The sequence below is a fragment of the Alosa pseudoharengus genome, unplaced genomic scaffold (genome assembly GCF_046254945.1).
Source record: "Alosa pseudoharengus isolate Yale_2024_CS ecotype anadromous, Long Island Sound unplaced genomic scaffold, YU_APseudo_1.1 YU_APseudo_1.1_scf_18, whole genome shotgun sequence".
NCBI lineage: Eukaryota > Metazoa > Chordata > Actinopteri > Clupeiformes > Clupeidae > Alosa > Alosa pseudoharengus.
Window position 1 is genome coordinate 26,477,295 of NW_027468650.1, and position 23,421 is coordinate 26,500,715.

The following is a 23,421-nucleotide window of genomic DNA, read 5'->3' on the forward strand; positions in this document are numbered from 1 at the left end:
CACGCACGCATGGTGCGACTGCGAGGCATAGAGAGGGTAAACACAAAACACCTTAAAGGAATTATCCAGAGTAAAATGCACTTTAGATCAATTTACGGATGATTGGGAGTACATACGTTGAGTTGACATCAAAATCATGTCATTCGGATGTGTTTTGAGAAAGTTCGATTTTACCGTTTTTAGTCAAAACTCGTTAGCCTGGAAGTGACCAGGGCAAGTCATTTCGCCGCTACAAAACGATATGTTTATACCTCTTCTACAGTTCCAAACAACATTACACTTACGTGGTAGTGAGTAGAGGGTCCCTAAAGCCAAACCGAAGTATCCCGAGGTCTTTACAGTATGTGGTCGGATAGAGAGTCCAGAATGAATTTCATCAAGCCAGTACCTTTCCGGAAATGTTGCTGCTGCAGCTGGCGTCTTTAGGGGAAAGTCCGTAGGAGTCGATTGCCGAGTGTGGAGTAACACGCTCTGGAAATTCACAATTTCGTTGCCGTTTAAAAAAAAAAAAAAAACATAGTATAAAAACGGTAAAATCGAACTTTCTCAAAACACATCCGAATGACATGATTTTGATGTCAACTCAACGTATGTACTCCCAATCATCCGTAAATTGATCTAAAGTGCATTTTACTCCGGATAATTCCTTTAAGTTTTTCCCCTGAAGTATGACCCTTAAGGCTTAATTTCTCCTTAGGTAAGGGGTTTATTTAAGGGTGTTGCACAGAATACCTTAAATTGTTTCTTTAGTTAAGGAAAAACGTTAAGGGATACTGCATTGAAAGGGATTTACCGTCACGAAAATTCTATTGAGATTTTTCAACAGCTGTAACTAGCTGGCTAGTAGGTGATGTCGTTAGTTAGCAACCCACCAAACACAGTGAAGTTTAATGATCTTATCATTCATCTCACCTTAAGAATATTCGCTGAAATTATCCAGGTAGCAAGTGAAGCATGTTATAGACATGAACTGAGCAATACTAGCTGGGTAGTTAGAAATTATCCTGACTGTCATCAGTGCACCAAAACAAACTTTTTTGTTAATGTTTTGCCTAGTGAACCGAACCGAAGCTCATGGCAGGCTAACAAGACATCCACATCCACATGAAGTTAACGTTAGCCTACCACTAGCATCATTCAAACCACACAATAACAATAAGGCAAGTTTCTGATAGGCCTATTTGTCAGAGTAAGCATATTAGCAGAGAGGTTTTATTTTAAATTGTATAATTTTCAAAAAAGTATAATTATTGCAAGTTGCACTACTTTTTGTATTGGTTTTATAGAAGATGTTTGTGAAATTTGCAAAGTAAAAGTTCTGTATTTTGACTGCAATTGTCTTTGCATTCTAATGCATTAGAATCATGAGTGGCTTTTTGTAAACAGCATCATTTTCTGGGGCCATGCAAAACTGTATTACCACTAGTGTGGAGTTATTCTACACCATGACAGTAAAATAGACCATCCTTAGTCAATGTACTGCAGCCATTCCTCTCAACCTGTAGAAAATGCTGTGAACATCTGATTATGCATTGAAAAAAAATACCGTCATATACCGTGAAACCGTAAGAATCTTGAAAAATACCGTGATATACATTTTTGGTCATACCGCCCAGCACTACATAAAACAATAATTTCCCTCTCAGTGCTTCATGACACTGCGTGTATCCATGAGTTGATTTGGTGTGTCACACCCCAAACCAAGGCTGGGAAGACGTGGTGGTTCCAAGTTGACAAATTTGCACACCAAACACTGCCAACGCAATTATGTTGACTTATTCTAACAAAGAAAGAAGTTGCAAAAGGGCTACCAAGTTCAAAGTGCAAAATGTCTTAGACCACCATCAGTGCAAACACTTCCAGAAAAGATACACCCTCCTTTAGTATTTCCTCACTGGATGACAGTGATATAGATTGGGTGTGTAGGGCTACATTTCCCTGAACAGCGTTATTTAAAAAACAACATTGAGTAGGTCGGATAACAATAACAGAATCAAGAAAGTAATGCACTGAGGATACAGTAAATTACAAACATCCAACATCAAGTCTGCCTGGGTGTAGAAGTCTATAACATGGCCGTGATGGGACTGTTTTTAGAAAATAACACATCGTAATACAAACAACATAAAACATCAGTATGCACAATAAATCAAAATCATTGTACAAACCCAATGGGTTCCGAGTTTTCAAATTTTACTTCACACTTGAGAGGGCCAAGTACAACTGCTTCTCTACAACGGGAAACCTCTATATTCCCAAGAATCTGATGTCTGAGGGTTTACTCTGTGTATCCAGACATACATTTTAACAGTGATTTGTTAGCATTACACATTCCTTGTTAAGTGTTGCTAGCACTGCACTTGGGGGCTGCTCATGGTGATGGTGAGGATAAGGGGACCACAGGCTAGCGATGTCAACACATGTTCTGGGTAAAGTCTGCTAATTGCAGAGCTGCAGCTGATGATGGAGACGGGAGATAAAGGCCCACGCAACTTTATCCGCAACTTTTCTCCCCCCTCCCTGTGTCGAGTTTAATTGGCTCTGATTAAATTGATTTTCTTCTTCTTGTCGAGGTAATTTGCTCTCAACGAGGGCACCAGATAAGGGCCCGTCTGGTGGAGGTGGGAGAAGGGAAAAATAAGGTGGAGAGATGGAGAGAGTGATTGGCTAGGGGAAGAGGATGGAAAGTTAGTGAGGCTGTTGACGGGCAAATAAAACAGCATCGAGTCCCCCCACTGAGAGAGTGGGCGCCTGCTGGCTCAGGTGAGCTATAAAGGGGGAAATGGACTCATGAAAAATTCACAAGGTTGTTAACTAAATCCCCTTTCCAACCCTTAACAGGTCTCATTACATACATATGTATACCGGGTTATAAAGAAAGAATTCCTCGGGTTATAAGAAACATGTCACAAACACGGCATAATTGGTTTGTACTGTATACCTGCAATGCTGCAATCAAAGTTTCTGGGTTGAGAAAACCTTGTACTGTATACCTGCCTCTGCTGCAAGCCATCTGTGAGGTGAGTGCATTCAGGTGAGGTGTGAGGTGAGTGCATTCAGGTGAGGTATTAAGCGCTTTGAGAGTCCAGGAGAGAGAGTTTGCTGTGCACAAGCATTAAAAACAATTATAAATCCACAGATGGACACAGTGAAAGAGGAGTGTATTAATGTATGTCCACTGGTACATAGCACATGTCTTATGTGAGCCTACAGTATGTTCTGCATTTTTGGCTCTGGCCGAATGTCCTGATTCTATTTACTGAGCCACAGACTAAGAAATTCATCGCTGGCCATCTGTTAAAGGTCCGCATGGACACTGGGAAGTGAGAAACAGTTAGGTGGGCTGAGACTTCTGTCTCGTGTGTGGCTAACCACACACACACACACAGGATCCGCTGTGTTTTCCGAGACGACACAAATCCGTCCCGCAGGAAGCGGGTTCTTTCTGAGCGGAGGGTGAGTTTCCTCTCTGATTTATGGCTATCAGCCATGCCCATCAAGGTCAACCACAACCGTCATTTGTCACTGCCGCCGCCGCGGTCCTGCGTGGAGACGCACGTGTGTGTGACCACCAGGAAAACTGTGCCTCCGGATTGCGTACTGCCTGCGACATTAAACAACAGAGCTCTTCTGCAATTAAGATCACATTGGTGATAAGGGCAGGCGATATTTCGGTGTGTGGGGGGTGTGGTGGCTTGTCTGGCATGCACCATGTATGCCAGACCAACGTGTGAAGAGGGAGTTATTACACGGCTTGAGGGGCAAGGAAAGTGGCACGAGGGACATTGCCAAGCGCAATTTCGTTAAACTGACACAGGTCCTGCTGAGAGATGGATCTAACAACAAAAGCCAGGAATGAGCATAAGCGGATTTAAGATGCCTCTGCAGAGAGCAATGTGTCACTCAGAGGAAATGGCTGGCCCACGTTTTACGAGCTCGCAAAATATGCTGTCTGTGCTGGCCGCACTGATAATGCATTCTCTCTCTGTTTTCTGGTTTATAACCCCAAGAGTCAATTTTACGCCGATGTCTGTCCCGGTTCAGACACTCCCACCCATCTCCAGAACTCCTGCTGAGCTTTGGGCCTCGATCTGGGCCAAGATCCAAGATCAGACTGTGCATTTGTCTGTGATGAACTTGTACCGGATACAAACATACTTTTTCATTCACTTTGCAATGAATCATAAAATTGGCCCAGACCAGTGATCAGCTTTCATCGGGTTGGCTAAATGTACTTTCATAATAAACTACATTAAAGAAGTCCAGCCATAGAGCTGTACCAGTGATACTTTGTGAGTCTTATGAGCAGATGATGAGCAAATATGCAGCAGTTTGGCTGTCCAAACAACTCTACGGGGGAGCAGGAACAAATTACTAACAGTGCTGGTCATACACCTCATTATGAGAAACGTGTGACTGAAGCATCCTGGTAATAATGCCAATTTCAGTCCAACTTCACATTAGACACAGACACAAACACTAACACACACTCACACACACAAACACTGAATACACACTCACTAATGAACAGTCCCCGTCTTCATGTTGCACGAATCACAGTTATTCTGCTCATAATTGGGTATCAGTTACCAGGCAACACTGCAGCGCAGGGCCATGCCAACCAGTGGTCGTTCTCCCTCAAATCCATCCTCCCCTCTTTTGGACCAGCAGCTGCGGCAGGATGCTAATTTGATTAGCGGGCTAATTGAGTGCAGAGGTGTACTCCCACACAGGCGTCTCCATTAAGGCAGGCAGTGGTCATTGCTGGGGCCTGCACACTTGTTCCCTGCCTTGAGCGCTGTGTGGAAGGGGTCACTGCCACATGGAAATTACAGGATTAAATGCTCAGTAAGGCATTCATATATGCACATGGCTGCTCTAACCACGTCTCTCTCAATTCAGTGTGTGTGTGTGTGTGCGCACGCTGTGTGTGCGCACACTGTGTGTGTGCATGATGTGTGCGTGTGTGAGGGCATGTTGTGAGTGAATGTGTATCTGTGTGTGCATGTGCGTGTGTATTCTTGGGAGATAGGTCCGAAGGCAGAGAAAAATGCACGCCTCAGGCAGGGTTACACCTCCCTCTCTGACTGCTACCCAAACTGCACACATGCCTGGCGTGCCACGTGGCCTCCGCAGAAGCTGTGCTGAGCGCTGGGGGAGCCAGGGGAGGACGGGAGCCCCAGATGAATGGCTGAGGACATCAGCATCTGTGGCAGGCATCTGTGACCAGGGACAGCAGGAGTCCAGTTCCCCTGAGTCACACAGACTGCCCACTCGGTACATATGGATGCGGGAGCTAGAAGCTTGTCTGTTTTTTTGTGCAACACTTGCACGAAAATGCATACACACAGACACACAGACACAGACACACATACAGTACACACTATACATGTGCTTGTGAGAAGCTATGGAGATGTGAGTTATTTTGGTAAACAGTATCAAAAGACTAATTTTATATGTTATATATTACATGTATTTCTCTGATATTTTAGTATATTTTAACATGTTTCTTAATTGTTGTCTTCTATACTGACACAAGCTGGGGGAACAATATTTCATTTTTGTATGTACGAAAGAAATGCACATGAAAATGACAATAACACGTGCAAAATATGTGTCACTCTAAATATATATATATATATATATATATATATATATATATACTACATCTACTATATGCCTATTTTTGTTTTCAGTCTGCAATGTGTCTGTCTGTAAATGTATGTGTATGAGTGTGTAATCATTTGTGACTGGTGTGAGTGTGTAAGTGTGATCAATGTGACCGTGTGTATGTGTCCGTGTCTGTCTGAGCATTTCTGCCTGGTTTATGTGTGTGTGTGTGTGTGTGTGTGTGTGTAAGTCCTCTTATCTCCAGTGCTGGACAGGCCAGGAATGGAGTGTATGTGGGAGGCCAGTGGCAGGGTAAGTGCATTAGCTGCTGTCTGGGCCCCTGCACTATCTCCTTCTGTCAGATTAAGACGAGTGATCCCTGTTTTCATCCTGCCTTTGACCCCCAGGTCAGCCCTACATTTACACCGATTCACACACTGCAATAAAGAGAGGGGGAAGGACACTTGTGTACTGCAAGGAGTGTGTGTGTGTGTGTGTGTGTGTGTGTGTGTGTGTGTGTTTCTGTGTGTGTGTGTGTGTGTGTGAGAGAGAGAGAGAGAGAGAGAGAGAGAGAGAGTGAGTGTGTGTGTATGTGCCTGTGTGTGAGTGTGTTCGTGCTCGCTCACGTTGATGACTTCAGTGTTGGCAGCCGTGTCGTTCACATAAACATGTTTCGTGTGAAAACGTGTCAAGTACTCAATTACACTCTTTTTGATGGGAAAAAGTTCAAGGGCAAGCAATCCCCCGCATCAAGGAGCGATCTTGTACTTCTCCACCTTCTGCTCGTGCCGTCTGAGAGAGGCAATGGCGGCGCTCTGCCACTGGGGGTCAGTGGTCGGCCTGACGAGCGCCTCGCGTCCCCCGGGGAAAATCTCATCTGCTCCCCGTCAGCCTCCTCATCAAGGTTAAAAGACTCTTATTCCGCTAATCATGCATCTGTTTGCTTAGTGGCGACAAGCAAATCCCTCTTTGCCCCTGCACACTGCATTTATGGCCTGTGGGTGGGTGTGGTGTGGTGTGTGTGTGTGTGTGTGTGGGGGGGGGGGGGGGTTGGTGGGGGGGGTTGGAGTGATGGGTGGGGGCTGTGTGGGGAGACAGTGGTGGTGAAGGACACAGTGATGGAGGAAGGGGTGGAGGGTGGAGGGGGTGGCGGTGGTGACTGAGTAGGGCTAGGGTGTGGATGATTAACATGGAGAGCCAGCTGGTTCCTGCCACACAATACATTAGGCGTCTTTAATTTCTGGGCGCTGATGATGTATCTGTTTGATCTGGACGGGCGGCCCGGAGAGCGGCCGGCGCGGGGCCAGATCAATGGTCTCCGCTAATTACGCAATTACGCCGCTGCTTAGCAGCAATCGTGCTGCTGGCACTACAAACCGCAGAATGAGAACAAGTGCAGGACTAATGCAAGAGGAGGAGAGGAGGAGAGGAGGAGAGGGGGGAGAGGAGAAGAGTGGAAACGAATGCAGAACAAATGCAAGAGGAGGAGAGGGGGAGAGTGGAGAGGGGGACGCATGCAGGACGAGCAGTGCCAATGCAGAGTGAAGGACAGGGGGATCGGCGGGTCCTCTGTCTCTGTCTCTGTCTCTGTCTCTGTCTCTGTCTCACACAACCTCAGGGTGACAAGGAGTACAATGACACAGAGAATACTGGTCGACGACAGACCTGTCAATGGTCTGCTCTTTACAGCTATAGGTATGGGTCATGAAGGAATAATCGTGGCTCTATTATTTAAGACCCATTGAATTGAATTTCCATTGGAAGGTATGGTTTAAATATTTAACATTGAAAGATATACTAAAGATAAGAAAAAAAGATACTAGAGTGAATCTACAGATTTGGTGTTGGTGCATATGTAAAGGCATCCAAAATGGAAAAGATGTCATTATAGACTTGTAGGAATGGAACATGGAAAAAGTATTCTGTACAAAGATATCTCTACAAAGACTAATATCTCTAGCAAAGAGAAAACTGGTATGCAAGAAAAATACATTTTTTAATGACAAAATACATGAAGTATGAAAGGACAAGCCAAATGCATGATATTTGAGCCTCTTATTGAATTATAGTCATGATTTCCAGGTAGCTGCTGGCTGACATTTTGATTTTATATTCCAACTGCCACTATATGGCATCAAATCTCCCTCCGAGTAACATTCGTCTGTCAACCCGCTCCTCTTTGAGCCCGTAAAATTATTTTATGCTTTACAGCACGCCAGGCTTCCAAGCCATCCACAGGTGCTCCATCTTCAGCCTGCAGCACCATGCTCGAATTATCAGCGGGACGTGGCGGCTGGCTCCAGCGCTTAAACAAATGACCCGTGCGCTTGATTCATCACAGACTGCCCCCCAACCACCCCGCCGTCCCCTCCTAGGCCCATCGGCCGTGTCCAGCCCGACAGTGATTGATGTGTTGGGGAAACTTCAGTCGGCGAGTTTAGGATGGGGGTGGGGGGTTGCTTCGCCATGAGTGATAGGAGGAAGACATATTCCGGAGCTTAAATTAGGTCTAAAAAATTCAATTTTCCGAGCCTGTCCCCGGGAAGCAAGTAATTGCATATGTGGCCCAGCCCACTCTCTGGGCCCTGGGCCTCCTCTGCCGCAAATCATCCAGGCTAACTGGATGTGACATGCTAACGAAGATCACATAATCAGTCAATAACAGCCAAATGCTTCACCTCACAGTCTACAATTGTGCTTGGGGACGGGGACGTCTTTAAGAGCTCAGCGTTTCATTAGAGACCAGGCATTCTGCTATGGCTATTATGGGAATGACCACAACAATGAGACATATTACTTCCTGGTGTTTGTCTTCAGCAAAAAAAAAAGAAGTCACCCAAAAGCTTTGATTCCAGAGATGTCTCTCCAGGACTGGCTGTCTACTATGAAGATCTCTGTGGTGAAGTAGTCGAGGAGTGAAAAGAGTTAATGAGATACTGAAGCACCTCGTAGGAGAGGACATATGTTTGCGTCAGCTGCATGCAATCACGGCTGAATGGCGAGGACGCCGAGGAAGTGGAAGACGGAGGGAAAAAAAGAGATCCAACAACAGCATAAGTTAGTGATCAGCCACGCTTCATTTTCTCCTGACAGATTTGTTTACGTCTGCGAGGTAGGGGATGAGACCAGAGCCGGGGAAAGCGACAGCATGAACAATGGGAAGAACATCAATCAGTACTGGGGGTGGTGTGTGTGTGTGTGTGTGTGGGGGGGGGGGCAGTGTCATTGACGCCAGACCATCAGCGCTTCACAAAAGACGTATTCAAGATGAAAGCCACATCTCCTGGTAATTATTCATAAATGGGAAGCGTGATGGTGTACACTGCTCTCTCTCTCTCTACAATTTCTTGGAAACAAAAAACATATTACCTGAATAAACTGGGTAGAATACCAACTTCGCTCTAAAAAATACTGTGGACTATAGTCTACATTCAAAATGCAATAGCATTCATAACACTTTGTAATAGTTTAATTATGTAGCATATCATTTGCATTCATAATCTCCACTTTCCATAATCCATGAAAGTGTAAATAATGGATTCCCAATTAGCGATGTTAATCGTTTCCCCACTGATAAATCATTTTAAAAATTACAGCAGTGTCTGATGAGACGTTAGATATTCCATTATTCATGCACAGTAATCTATAATGCATATAACACTTTCACACTACTATGGTTGTAATCAGCACACCAAGTGAACTTTACCCACCTCAACCTTCCGTGTGCCACCACAAATATCACCAGCCACTTGTAGTCGTAACTCGTAAATACACCTTACTGTGTCTTATTACAATGTTATAAAGCGCATATAAACACAGTGAAATCAGTAGCGTGGAGCGAGACACCCAGGCACAGGTTGCTTCATGCCTCCTAACCCTTCAACATGCTGCATCCAATATGGGAGCAGTAGGGGGTCTTCCTGAGTCTCTCTACCACATCTGCGCCTCTCGACGGGACAGCACTCGCGATTGGAGGAGACAGCTTAACGAGGCTCCGCTGGAAATCAAAGCATCTGATTAGGCAGCTGGCTGCGGCGCCCCGCTCCCCAGCCCCCACGGCCGGTCCCCCCACCGACTTCTTCCTCCCGAGCCGCCAATTACGAGCACGTGCCACTCCAGCCCTCCAGGGCTCGGGCGACTCTGCTCGTCAGCTCCGCTCTCAAGACCACGCTGGGAAAGGAGGGCCAGCGGAGCTGAGAGAGCGAGAGAGTGAGAGGAGCTGAGAGAGCGAGAAAGCGGAGGTAGAGAGAGAGAGAGAGAGAGAGAGAGAGGAGAAACGAAATTTAGCCCTACTCATAATGAGGGATATTTAAAGAGGCTCTATATAAGTGCGCCGTAATTCCTTTGAGGATCGCCAACCCAAAATGGTGCCTTTCTCTAGGAACACAGCTGAGGAGGTCATTAGTTCTGGGAAGCAGAGGAGACCGTGAGAGTCAGCTCAAAAGAGGTCAATTCCACTTGTGGCTCCACTGACTAAGTCAAGCAAAGTATTTAAGGAAAGAGTTATGAGTTATGGACACAAACGCTGTGGGAAATTAATAATTGTCCAGTTAGGCAAAGTAGTTTGGAGAGAGTGCCCAACACAGCTGTTGGTGCTGTCTGACAGTCCTGAAAATACATAGCCAGTTTACAGGAAAAGAGCAGCTTTCCATACATAATGGTCTGACTCTGAATATTTTGTTGGAAGATATACAGTACAGTAATGTTGCTGACAATTTCTGGATCTTCTCTCTTTCCCCCCATGGTCCGAAACCATGGTGTGCATTAGAAATAAGATTTTATTCCATTCCATTACATTTTACACACACACACACACACACTGTCAGGTCCACTTGGCTCAAAGTAGAGCTGACATAGGGGAGACCACACTGAACTTAATGTTTAAATAGAAAATGTTGGTTTATTAACAAATGATTTGCTTAAGTCAGTAAGTGGGAAGCCAACCAAAAGTGTCGTGCATATCAGTATGATGTAAGTGTAAAGCAAAAAGGTGAATGGGCAAGGAGCCACGACCGGAGCCAGCCTCTCGTCGTCAGGCCGGAGTAACGAGAGAGCGAGCCGACTGGAAGGCGGTGATTTTAAAGACCCTCTCATCGACCCACCAATTAGCACGGCACGGCCAATCGCAACAGCTCCACCTACAGGTGACACAGAACAGCAGCAGTAGGCAATGCAGGCTGGATTACCCACGCAGGGCCAAGCCAGGGAGAGACACACCCAGCACGGCATAGCCGGGCGTGACACACACACACACAGACAGAGTGTGTGAGGCTGAGAAGTGAAGCTGGTGAACGAGGAGCCTTCTATTATGCTGTGTTCAAAAGCACTCTCTTCCTGTGCTATTACTCCGCTTCTGAAACCCCATATTATTAAGCGATACAAGCCACAGGATCCAGTGGAATGCCAGTCCCCCAATGCCAATTGCTCTCCCCATTCACACACACACACACACTCACACAGTCATAAAAAATGCAAACACTCACTCACACACACACACACACACACACACAATCACACGTGTGGGCACACACACACAGACACAGACACACACACACACACACAGAATGGCACCCTCAGTGCTGCTCACAATGATAGAAATAAAACCTGTGGATTGCCCAAGACAGAAATCTTGTCTTCCATCTGAAGGGGAGATAAGTACAGAGAAAAAATCTTAACCTCCGTGGCTGGGTCCAATCCTCCCATCTGATGGAGCAAGTGTTCCTAATAATAGCACAGGAGCCTCCATTTACCACCTGGACACCCCCCCCCACCACACCCCCCCCCCCAATCTGATCCCATGCTGGGAGGAACGCAAACAGAGCCACTGGAGGATGGAGGAGGAGGAGGAGGAGAAGGAGGAGGAGATGATTGGACTGGTACTCACTGCTCATCCATTTGGCTTGGGGGTCGTGAACCCTGAAGTCCTCCCCGAAGATGTCCTTCACCGTCACCTTCCCCTTGGAGGCCAGGCTGTCATCATCACCTGCGTGAGGAAGGAGCAAGAGCTGATTTAAGAGTGTGGCTACACGTGACAAATGCGATGCGAAGAGTAAAATGGCTGATACCGTTTACCGCAGGGAGGGTGCGACACTGTGTCAAGGTTGAGGGTGTGTCAAGATTGAAACACATTAAACAGGCATATATTAGTTTACTGAAAATACCCTAAAAACCCTAGAGCAGCAAGAGCACCGGCATTTCCATACACTGCACATTCAGAGTTGTTGACAACAGAAACCAGGCTCCAGCTTTGAGTTCAGTAAACATATTTCTTTGGCAGCCACATATTTTCTGGATCCAGCCTGGACTACAAGAGCCAAACTTTGAACAAAATAGTCAGAGTGGAGTCGGCGAAGTGCAGAAGCAGCACATTTCTCCCCTGGCTGGACTTTCTGCAGAAATCCGTGTCTCATTGACTTGTTGTTGTTTAGCCAGAGCTAAGAGAGGGATGTGTGTGTGTGGTGTGTGTGGTGTGTGTGTGTGTGTGTGTGTGTGTGTGCGCGCAGGGGGGTGGGGGAGGTATGGGGGTGCGTGGAGGACTGGTCAGGAGTGCCTCACTGCATACGGGTGGGTCATTAAGGGGTTTGTGCAGTTAGAGATGCCCACTCAGCCACACCCATACACACGCACATCGCACACACGCACACACAAACAAAGTCACTGACTGGCAGAAACACATAAACACCCACAGACACCCACATGCACACACACAGACAATACAGAGACACACACACACAAAACAGAGTGAGCGAGACAGAAGCAAATAAACAAACCCAGAGACAATTTCCCAAGCACACACACACACATAAATACATAAACACAAATACATACACTGAGCAAGCAAGCAAGCAAATGGGAGAGAGAGAAATAGAGAGAGAGAGAAATAGAGAGAGAGAGAGAGAGAGAGAGAGAGAAAGAGAGAGAGAGAAAGAGATCATAGTTGTATGTGCCTCAAGCAGGGGCCAACACTATTATCCTAATCTGACGCCTGAGTGACTTTGCTGCCTTTCTCTACTCTTTATGACACCTCTGTTCTGTTGCACACCCTCACTCATTGGTCTGTAAACACAACAACTGAGACCAAACTGACAGCAGGTACCATGAGAAGGACGGCGGATGCCTTGAAATTCCATGCATTGAAATGGGGCTTTCATGACAGCCTTCATATTAAAAGTCCTCTAACACTACGAGGTGGGAATTGCATTTGGCTTCCCTCTGCAAATCATTTTTTTTTAATACTGAGTATATTTGACAGAAACCAGGGGAGGGGAAAAAACAATCCTGCTATTTCCACATCTCCTGTTAACGGATATTATATTGCTGGTTTAGTGTGAGGGTGCGATATTTTTTCCAGAGTCGAGGTGACCGCAATAGAAGGGGGAGGGGGGACACTACTTAACACCTAGGAGACAGTTACCGCTGGAAAAAAATAAACAAACAAACAAAAACACAACAATCAGCTGTCCTTCCGGGTCCTCTTACCATCAATTGACTATTCGATTATTGAAATGGGCTTGTGCGTTTACACTAGACGCTCGGCGCAAAACCAATTTATTTAGACCTAATTCTATCCATCAGATAGCATCACGCAAACCCTCTGTCTGCAGCATGACTGATTCCACATGCATAAGAGCAGACCCGCAGAAGCAACAGCAGGAGGAGGAGGAGGAGGAAGGGGAGGAGGAGGAGGAGGAGGGGGAGAGAGAGAGAAAAAGTAAAAGAGAGAGAAGCTGGTGAGCAGCCTGCAGGAGGAGATACTGAGGGGAGTGTGTGTGTGTGTGTGTGTGTGTGTGTGTGTGTGTGTGTGTGTGTGTGTGTGTGTGTGTGTGTGTGTGTGTGTGTGTGAGTGTGTTTGTGTGTGTGTGTGTGTGTGTGTGTGTGTGAGAGAGGGGTGGAAACAGGGCTGCATTTCAAAGCAGTGAGATGGACCAGTGGCCAGATAACGCTGAGAGACAACACACAGTTAGCCTCCCATGTAGTTTGCCATGTAGTTTCCAAAGAGAGCCCTGCTGCACCATACTACAGACAAACGCCTGCCATTTAGATATGGACAACAGAGCATGAGGATCCCGTTAGAAGATCAAAGAAATTATGTCAAAATATAAATAACAGTACAGTAGTAATTTTGGAGTATTCAGTTATAAAGCATATACAATATGTGTTCTATAGCTTAAAAAAAAAAAACATTCATTATCCAGGGCACAATGTTGTTAAAATGCTATTTGTTTAATGCTTTGCATATTAGATGCCAAAAAAACCATCCATCTCCTATTAGCCACATAGGGCATAAATCCAACACCACAGACTACTTTTGGGGCAGTAGCAATGTTTCCTCACAGTTAAGCTCTTGAATTCATTTCAGAATGGACCCAAAAGAGGCTCCACGTCAGCCTGTGTGCCAAAGTGACAAGGCCGTGGCTTGACCACTAGCAGCCAGCCGAACAGATTCCTTAACTAACCTTCACTCTGAGGTTAATTCACTCAGGATCAGGACAATGTATTCAGGATCAATTGACCAAATCAATAACAACACCTTCTTACCAACCCACATCAATACTTTCGGGACTTGTTCCCCTTAAACGGTCTTGTGCAATTCTCAATCCCTCTGTGATGAGAAGGCCAGGATGGGACACTTGTTAAAGTGAATGCCCCAGTGACTGAACTTGTTTGTGTGGGCGTGATGTAGTCACACTCTCTGTTGTTGTCTGACAGGCTCAGAGGACATACTGATATTGAATTACCACCAAGCTGCCCATACAGGCCATGCAGACGAAAGGCGTACATGAAGCCTTGTGTGTGTGAGTATGTGTGTGTGTGGTGTGTGTGTGTGTGTGTGTGTGTGTGTGTGTGTGTGTGTGTGTGTGTGTGTGCAGTGGATAGGTCTGCACCAGGACTGGTTGGTATTGGGGCCTAACTCACATGTGCTGCCTGTTGTGGCTGGCTGGCACTGAGTGTCTGCTTGATGTGTGGATCTGACACACCAGAAGACACTGTGTATTTAAAAAAAAAAAGGCGAACACACACACATCACAAATGATGTAAGTCCCCATCCTCTGTGAAAGACAACCTCAGCAGTAAGTTGCACACACAAAGAGGAGAGGATTGTGGGCAGAAAAGACACAGACAGTCACACACTCACTCACAGCACGTGCTGTACGTGGCCTGTGGGCAGATGCTGGCTGACACGCGCGCTTCACCACACATGTTCCCCTTCGCCACCACTCCTGGGAAACTGGCTCATTAACACAGGAAAACATGGCCCTTAATCCAATCAGACCGCATCTGTGGGAGATTGGAACATGATGCACTGTGAGCCCCTCCATGCATGCTTGTGTGAAAGTGTGTGTGTGTGTGTGTGTGTGTGTGTGAGAAAGAGTGTGTGTGTGTGTGTGTGTGTGTGTGTGTGTGTGTGTGTGTGTGTGTGTGTGTGTGTGTGTGTGTGTGTGTGTGAGAAAGAGTGTGTGTGTGTGTGTGTGTGTGCGTGTGTGTGTGATGGTATGCTGTTTTTCCTCCTCTTACTGCTGTGTGTCAAAGCTTTATCCACTATTTTCTATACACTACACACTGAGCTGAGGAGAGGCCTCTCAAGCTAATGGCTTGGGTGCATTATCATCCCTCTCAATCATGACAGACCATCTCTGTTAGACCAGCTAACCACTGACCACTTTTCAACACAGGCCTAAACAGGAGTGCAAAACACAACTTTATGGAAAGGTAAAAATGACAGGCCTCGAGGGCCATCCAGTGTAGACCGCTCATGACCACTACCGCCTCCAATCAATCAGACTGAGTCCTCTACACTCTGTGTTTTCTCTTGCAAGATGTCTGACCAGAAAGAGGATGGACCTGTGGAACACTAGAATGGGGACGCATCCTGGGCAGGTTGTACTGATAGCAAGAGCCTACAGAGAGGGAACAAATGCTCGTCCAGGCTGAGGTACAAGTGTGGTGGCCCGTGGCCCATGCCTAAAGTGCCAGGATGCCCATAGACTGGCAGGAGTCAGGCGCCCGTGTCAACCCCCGTGCCAACCCCCGGGCTGTGTTCTTTACAGTGATGGCCAAAAGTGTTGGTACCTATGCTAAAGTTGACTGAAAAGAGGAATATAAAATCATCTTTTGGAAATTGATCTTAATGCCTTAAGTGAAAAATTAGGAAATATCTAACCTTTTAGGACACCAATTTTCTTAGTATACTAGATGTACCGCAGAGCGGTACAGAATATGACCGCCGCCCAGTCCAGCACATTTTTTCCACAAAAATAAATCACGCTGAAAGGCCTATAGGATTCTAACTGTCTCACTAAATTGCATTATCCACACTCAATTCTCACTGGTATCTGCTAGACAACAAGTACCAAAACATGATTAGTTCATAGATTTCACATGTAAAATTCATTTTATACAACCCCACCTTCATCTTGCCTGTTCATAATTCTGAGAAATTCTTGAATTGTGTGCATGTGTGCATGTACATGTTTATGTCATGTATTATTGATTTGCATTGAGCTCAATGAGCATCAAACCAGCTAATAGGCTAACTGAAATAATACCCATGCCAATCTCTAGGTATAGTGAAGGGTATGTGATGATGTGGGGCTATTTTAATTCCAAAGGCCAAGGTAACTTTATCAGGATGCACAGTATTCTGGATCCATGAAATAACTGGCCTTTAAAAATAAAAATCTGCCTGTCTCTATGGGAATTTAACATAGGGGTGTCAATACTTATGACCCCTGTATTTTAAGGAAGAACATTTATTTATTTATGATACATTATTCATTCACTAAGAAAATTGGTGTCCTTAAAGGTTAGATATTTCCTAATTTTTCACTTAAGGCATTAAGATCAATTTCCAAAAGATGATTTTATATTCCTCTTTTCAGTCAACTTTAGCATGGGTGCCAACACTTTTGGCCATCACTGTATGTATCTGCTTCTCTGTTCCCTTAAAGGCTTAGTTTATTTTTTGGAGACACTTGTCAGCCTCATTGGAATTAATGGGACATGAAAGGAGGAGATGAAGACTTCCTCTTTTGCAGCGTAAGCCTGCTCATTATTTTGGTAATAGATGGCTGTGCAGTGAGGTGTGTGTGTGCGTGTGTGTGTGTGTGTGCTCTTTGGTGTGAAACTGTAAAAATAATTAAATGGCAAATGCAAGAGAGGACACATCAAAGATTTATTTCCTTTCTGCATCGTTTTTTTTTGTGCACTGTATTTTCTCCTCTTTCATAAACATTCCATCACACAGGATTCTAGTGTTGCCAATTTTCTTAGCCACAAAAAAACACTTCTTTTTTCCCTGTTTTCATATTTTTTTTAGTGCTCTTGAATATGAAAAAAAAACAATAGCGAGTAGAAAATACTGCACAAAAAGATGATGCATCCTTTAAGATGATTTAAACTGAGCCTTTTGCTCTGTGTGTAGGCTGTAGCCAGAATCCAAATATATACCCCAGAGCCCCCTTTTTTCACTCGCAAGATGATCTTTGGGTTTGCACTGAGATCTTTTTTTGCCAGCGTTGGCTTTGAGCTCCTGGAGGACTTGAAACATGAGGTAACACCAGCAGTCCCCCCCCCCCCGAAAGTCGGGTACCAATTAGCTGTCACCCCTGTCAGTCAGCTGTCGCCCCTCAGCATGGAGAAAAAGAGTGCAAAAAAAAAAAAAAACTGACCCAGTTTCTCTGGAGAGCTGAACACACATCACACACACCTATCTATTACAGGATGAAGAGGAGGGTTGTCATGGGGGAGGGAGGGAGAGAGAGAGAGAGAGAGAGAGAGAGAGAGAGAGAGAGAGAGAGAGATGTGGAAAGGTGAAATGTTAGGATTGATAAAACAAAAAGTGGCAACATTGATCCAGGTCAGCCCTTGTCCGGGGCATTTAGCGTGACGAAAGAGCATTCATCAACTGTACTTCAAGGTATTGAAAAAGAAATACAACTAAGGGTGCCACCAGGATGTTAAGGGACACAAACGCCTTTATAGAGATATATAGCACACGTCCTCCTTTCCCTGGTCTTATCTGATATTTTCCCCTTGTCTGATTTTGTTTGATGACATAGTAGTGAAATAGCCATCACACGCTCATGATAGCTGGCTGTAGGCCTGACGTAATACCTAATACGTCAAAGGTAACACATCAGAGCTCTTACAATAGGCCACAGTATTAAGTAACTTCAAAAGTCTGTGTTGGACACAGGTAGAGGTCTTACCAATTACAATCTGAAAGTCAATTAGGTATGAGGTGTGTGTGTGTGTGTGTGTGTGTGTGTGTGTGTGTGTGTGTCTGGGTGTAGCTGCATGGTCAGGGAGGTGTTAGAAGATCCACTCATCCCCTTCGCCATCCTCCAAATTAAATTCCGCTAATCCCACAAATGAAGTCCACCTCTAGCAGCCAATTAATCCCTCAGCCTGCTGTGACAGCCAAGCCCCCCCACCCCCACCCCCACCCCCCTACCCAGGCGGCACTTTGCCTGAGCCTGTCGAGAGCACCGCCGCGGGGACGACTCGGAGCGCCTGCAGCCCCTCCACTTCACCAGTGGAGGATTAAAGGCAGGACACGCACTGGCAGGAGCCACCTGTTCGAGTCTGCCCCACTGGCACGAAGCCTTACCGACGCTGCTGCTGCTAGCACAGCCACACACTCCTGGCTGACCTCCCTGCAACTCACCTGCGGCAGAGAGCTACGTGACAGAGCAAGGAAGTCGGGGAGACAGCCGCTGGCAAATCAGACTTTTTGACTGGGTAAAGAAAATTGCACAAAATGGCTGCTCCACCTGTTCCACTGGCGCTGTCATGATGTCAGGTTGACTCAGTGAGGATGACTCAGCAGTAAGGAAGTGCAGACTGGTAAGAGAAAGGAGTTTTACCGGAGCAACACAGATGTATAAACTTCAGCATAAGATCTTATGTTGACACTTTAAAATAAAATCTGAAGTTTACACATCTATGTTGCTCCGGTAAAACTCCTCTCTCTCGCTACAATATGTCCTCTCCTGTTGACGCACCAGTTAGTTAATTACAGAAACGCGGAGGAACAACTGTTTTTCGAAGTGCAGACTGGCTCAGAGGTACAAACGCACTGTGTAAACTACCAGGAAGCTGAGAAGATTTTGCTTCGGGTTCAGCCGTTGGGTTTTTAATCAGACCGATCTGATACAAATCTCTCCTTAGGCGCATCACAAGCAGGAAGGTAAAGGCAAGGAAATGAATTTCTTATTGATGACTTGAGAGCCCGCTGATAACCTGAGCAACCTCTGCGATGCGGTGGCAAACTGTGTGGGCGGTAGGTGCACATTAATGAGAGCCCTTGGCTTTCAGGTTGATCTGAATGTCACAGAACCGACAGGCTGGAAGATCCGGGGAAATTATCCAAGGCAAAGACACATGGCGGTCTGCTAAACAGGGTCACGCATACCCTTAGGGATCAGTGGAGGATGGAAATATCCACTGCTGTCTGTTGAAGCGGCCAACACAGACCCACAACAGCCCCTTCAGCGAGGTCAGAAGCGCAGGGGAACGGCTCTGATCACAGACAAACATGCCCTGACAAAATGGAGCACTCTTCAAGGTCTCTCAAGCAAAAAGCCAACGCTCTTCCCATGGGGACCACAGGCTATAATTATCATTGACAGGGCACAAAACAGAGGCAAAGCAGATTATAGTCTTGGTAATTAAGTTAAACACTGTGATACCCCTCAGAGTCATAGATCTGGGGATCCCTGCACATCACAGCACATCAGCGTTTATTCTACAAACCAAACAACAGTGACTATTAATCTATCATGAGGCATAACAGAAATCTAGTCAAGTGGGTTATGAAGGTCAAAATCCTGGTGAAATGCTTTAACATTAATAGCCCAGGGGCAGTTGAGTGCTTGCATGGCATTTGGTTAAGGAGCTTTGCTTCTGATGCTCAAGTGAGGGTGAGCTTGCTGGACAAATGACCTTGACAGCATGTTCTGTAAAATAAATGCTAACCAGATGAAAATTGCAAGTGTGAGCGAGTGTAAGCAAGAAAGAACGAGGGAGAAAGAAAGAGTGTGTGGATGTGTGTGATACGAATGTATGAATTTCAGTGCCCCATGACAGATCATTTAGGAATTGCAATGATGACCTTTGGAAGGTTATGTGAGGCTGTAGTGTGTGTGCATGACTGTGTGTGTGTGTGTGTGTGTGTGTGTGTGTGTGTGTGTGTGTGTGTGTGTGTTTCCGCATGCGAACACGTGTAAGTGCATCTTCTTCATCCCCACCTGGGGTCAGCAGGATGACTGATGTGACGATGAGGGAGCAGATGACCAGAATGACCAGCAGGGCAATCGCTATTCCCTTCCAGTTCCTCTGCGGAGGGTTACTCCCTACCAGCTCCTGAAAGGGGAGAAAGAGAGGGATGGGGGGAAAGAGGGGGGGGGGAGAGGAAGAGAGGGGTAGGTGGGCAGGGGAGAAAAGAGACGGGAAAATGGTTTAGTTCATTGCTGGAGAAAGCGAGGAAGAGAGAGGAAGAGAGTGAGATAGAGAGAGAGAGAGTTTAATAACAGACAGTTAGACGTGTGGCACTCAGGCAGCCATCCACTGGAAACACTAGATAAAGAATATGCTGAGAGGGAAATGGCTTTTCTAATGAGTCAGTGCCACCAGCGTCAATCACTCACACGCCGCGCGTGCACCGGACGAGGAAGAGCCGCTGCTCCCAAGCCCCTGAGAGATTGGAGGGATGTCTTTCAGCCCTGTTGACTCGCCCAAGGACATCGGCCACACACCGAATGAGAGTGATTGTCATTAAATGCTGTTTTAGTATTGATTTTGCTTTTTCTCTTCAGTTCTTAACCCTGAGATCTATGCTTGCAGAGGGTGGAGGAGAGTGGCAGTGGGGAGCCTTGTTTGGCACTGTGTTTGGCTCTTGTGCTTTGTGATTTGAAGCTCAGTAGAATGAGGAGTGTATAAAAAAAATAACAAAAAAATAAATAAATGGAAAGCACCTTAATAGTGAGGACAATGATAGACTCTCCAAAGTGCCTTTAAGTGCATTGTTTGCTTATATAACAAATGTGCAATAGAAATCAAAGGAGACCTCATTTTCAAAAGCAACATGCACAGAGAAGAACACATACATGAGAAAAACATGAGGCATGTGGCAGACATGAGAGAGACCGAACAGGGAAAGAGAGAAAAAACAGGGATAGAGAGAAAAACAGAAGGAGAGAAAGACAGAGAGATGAATGCAAGTTCATGTGGCTACGGTCTTAATTAAAGTTAAATAAAGACAGCAGGCACGCACGCGTACGCACTGAGCAGAGAGCCAGGTCTGTGAGTGGAACATGATGGAGGGGAGAGCACTAAATGGCCGGGGCTTTTAGTGACCTTGTACCCCGGCCCTAATTGAACGGCGTCTCCACAGACATCATTAGTCGGCGAGATAACGCACGCAGGGGCCTGTTTAGAGGCGAGTGGCCATTACAAAGACTCATTAGAGAAGAACCACACTCCCATAGCCACGCTGCCTCTTCCCATTCCCCTCCTTTCAATCCAGCAATGTTTGTGTGTGCCCGTGTGTGTGTGTGCCCCTGTATGTGTGTGCGTGTCCGTGTGTATGTGTATGTGTGTGTGTGTGTGTGTGTGTGTGTCTGTGTGTGTGTGTGCACTGTATGTATGTGTGTGATTGTGTGTGTGGTTTTTCCACCACGCTGTCTAGGGCTCAGTCTCTTTGAGTTTCGCCCTCCTCTTTCTCGAGATCACTCAGGCAAGACGAGCCACGGCAGGCGAGTGGCACAGTGGCGCGTGAACACAAACAAACACTTTCTTTGCCGTCGAGAAGCGCCAGTTTTCATGCTTCCTGGACCAAAGCGTGCTTCCAGAATGACAACGAGGTAGACTAAAAATAGCCACAACATTGATACAAACTCATACACACACCTACACATCAACATGCCCACAAAAACATAGTGATGGACCACTTCATGAGAGGAATGTCCACATCACCTCCAAAGTATGGCTCCTGGCTGAATACCTGAGTTTAAAGCTTGCCACATCAAACACACACACACACAAACACACACACACACACACACTTTTCTGTTACACAAATTGGTACAGTGTCTCCTCAAATGCCTACAGCAAACCATGAAACCTCTGAGACTTAAACATGACACGTACAATTATTCTGTTACCCAAATTGGTACAGTCTCCTCTCATACTAATACAGCCAAGCATGTCTCTCACACACTATCTGGAGGATATGTCAGTCAGCCAGTCTGTCAGTCAGTCAGTGGTGCTGATGATGGCTGGTGGGTGATGGGCTCCGAGCGGCTCCTCTCCAGCTGAGCGCCACTCAGGCAGGAGCATCTCCATTACCTCCCACCACCAGAGGCAATCAGCACCACCAGTCACTCCCACAGTGACACTTCTTGCAAACGCGGGCCCTCCAGCCTCTACAATCCCCAACACACACACACACACACACACACACACACACACACACACACAGATGCAACCCAATATCTCAGTACCTCTTCTGAACTGTAAACCTGAAGTCCTGCCAACGTTTTTTTTAGCACGTACGGAGTGTTCATCATGCATAAATGGGAGAGATGGAAAAAATGTCAGAAATGCCTTCTGTAACAGCAGGTTCTCACTTCTACCTGAAATGCAACTCTCAAACTAATTGAATGCTCAGGAGAGCTTTAGGTACATGATTGAAATCCTGTTGAAATACACAAAGCACACCTAGTGCCTTTCACTTCCTCGAGGCTTTAGTCATGGAGGACAAATCACTTGGAGGGAGCTCATCGGACTCCAAAAAAGGCTTTCAGTATGCTATGAGCGACTAGAGCTGCACAATTAATCGATTTTTAATCAAAATCACATTTTGAACTAATGCAATTAGCTAATCGCAGAGGCTGCAATTAATCGTGTAGCTCGTAACTCTGTCCCAATAGCTACGCTTGTCACATCTAGGATTTTTATATTCATGTCTTCCTTCTTGTGTGAACCTCACCTAACAGGAGTGCTATGCTTCTTATGCACTGGACATGCTCTTCAATCAGAAGCAGCACAACAAGACAAAATGGGAATACTGAATCGAAGCAAATCAAATCGCAATTGCGGTATCCATCAGAAAAATCACAATTAGATATTTTCTCCAAACTGCAACCCTATGTGTATATTGTTTATTGTGTGTATCACTTGTGCGTGGGCATATCTCATTGTTTGCGGAAGAGAGCAAAAATGCGCTCACAAACAATGTCTTGTTACCTTGTAAAAAAAATCAACATTTTATTGGCTTGGCAGGCATAGAACTGATGTGAGAGTATTGTTTTTTTGTGGAATCTTCCCCTTGAACATCCCTAAAATAGATCGTTCCAGAGGTCCAAGGGTGCAGCGATCATTTGTTACACTAAAAACTTAAAAAGCTGGCTAAAAATGTCAATGGACGTACATTTCGGTATTCTACATGCAATATGACTGTGCCTTAGTATGCTTTGTGCAACCTGGGTCCTACATGCAACCTGGAAAAGATGGGGATGTACAAATGATCGCTGCACCCTTGGACCTCTGGAACGATCTATTTTAGGGATGTTCAAGGGGAAGATTCCACAAAAAAACAATACTCACACATCAGTTCTATGCCTGCCAAGCCAATAAAATTTTGATTTTTTTTACAAGGTAACAAGACATTGTTTGTGAGCGCATTTTGCTGGCTGCAGCAGAGTATACTCTTAACCGGGCTTGTGGGCTCCATTCTCCACTGAACAATAGCAAAGGGAGAAATGGGAGAGTGAGGTGTGTCGGATAACAACGCCCATTGTGGGGGATAAA

General features: G+C 45.8%; 1 protein-coding gene across 1 annotated transcript in view; it reads right to left on the bottom strand.

The window, feature by feature from the left end:
• The window catches only part of dpp6a (dipeptidyl-peptidase 6a), a 167,840-nt gene that overhangs the window by 49,464 nt on the left and 94,955 nt on the right, over positions 1-23,421 (bottom strand). The window contains exons 2-3 of the mRNA XM_076290789.1: positions 19,860-19,974; positions 11,495-11,593 (exon numbers count right to left, since the gene is read on the bottom strand). Of these exons, the coding sequence (XP_076146904.1) occupies positions 11,495-11,593; positions 19,860-19,974 (214 nt within the window). The remainder of the gene's footprint in view (positions 1-11,494; positions 11,594-19,859; positions 19,975-23,421) is intronic.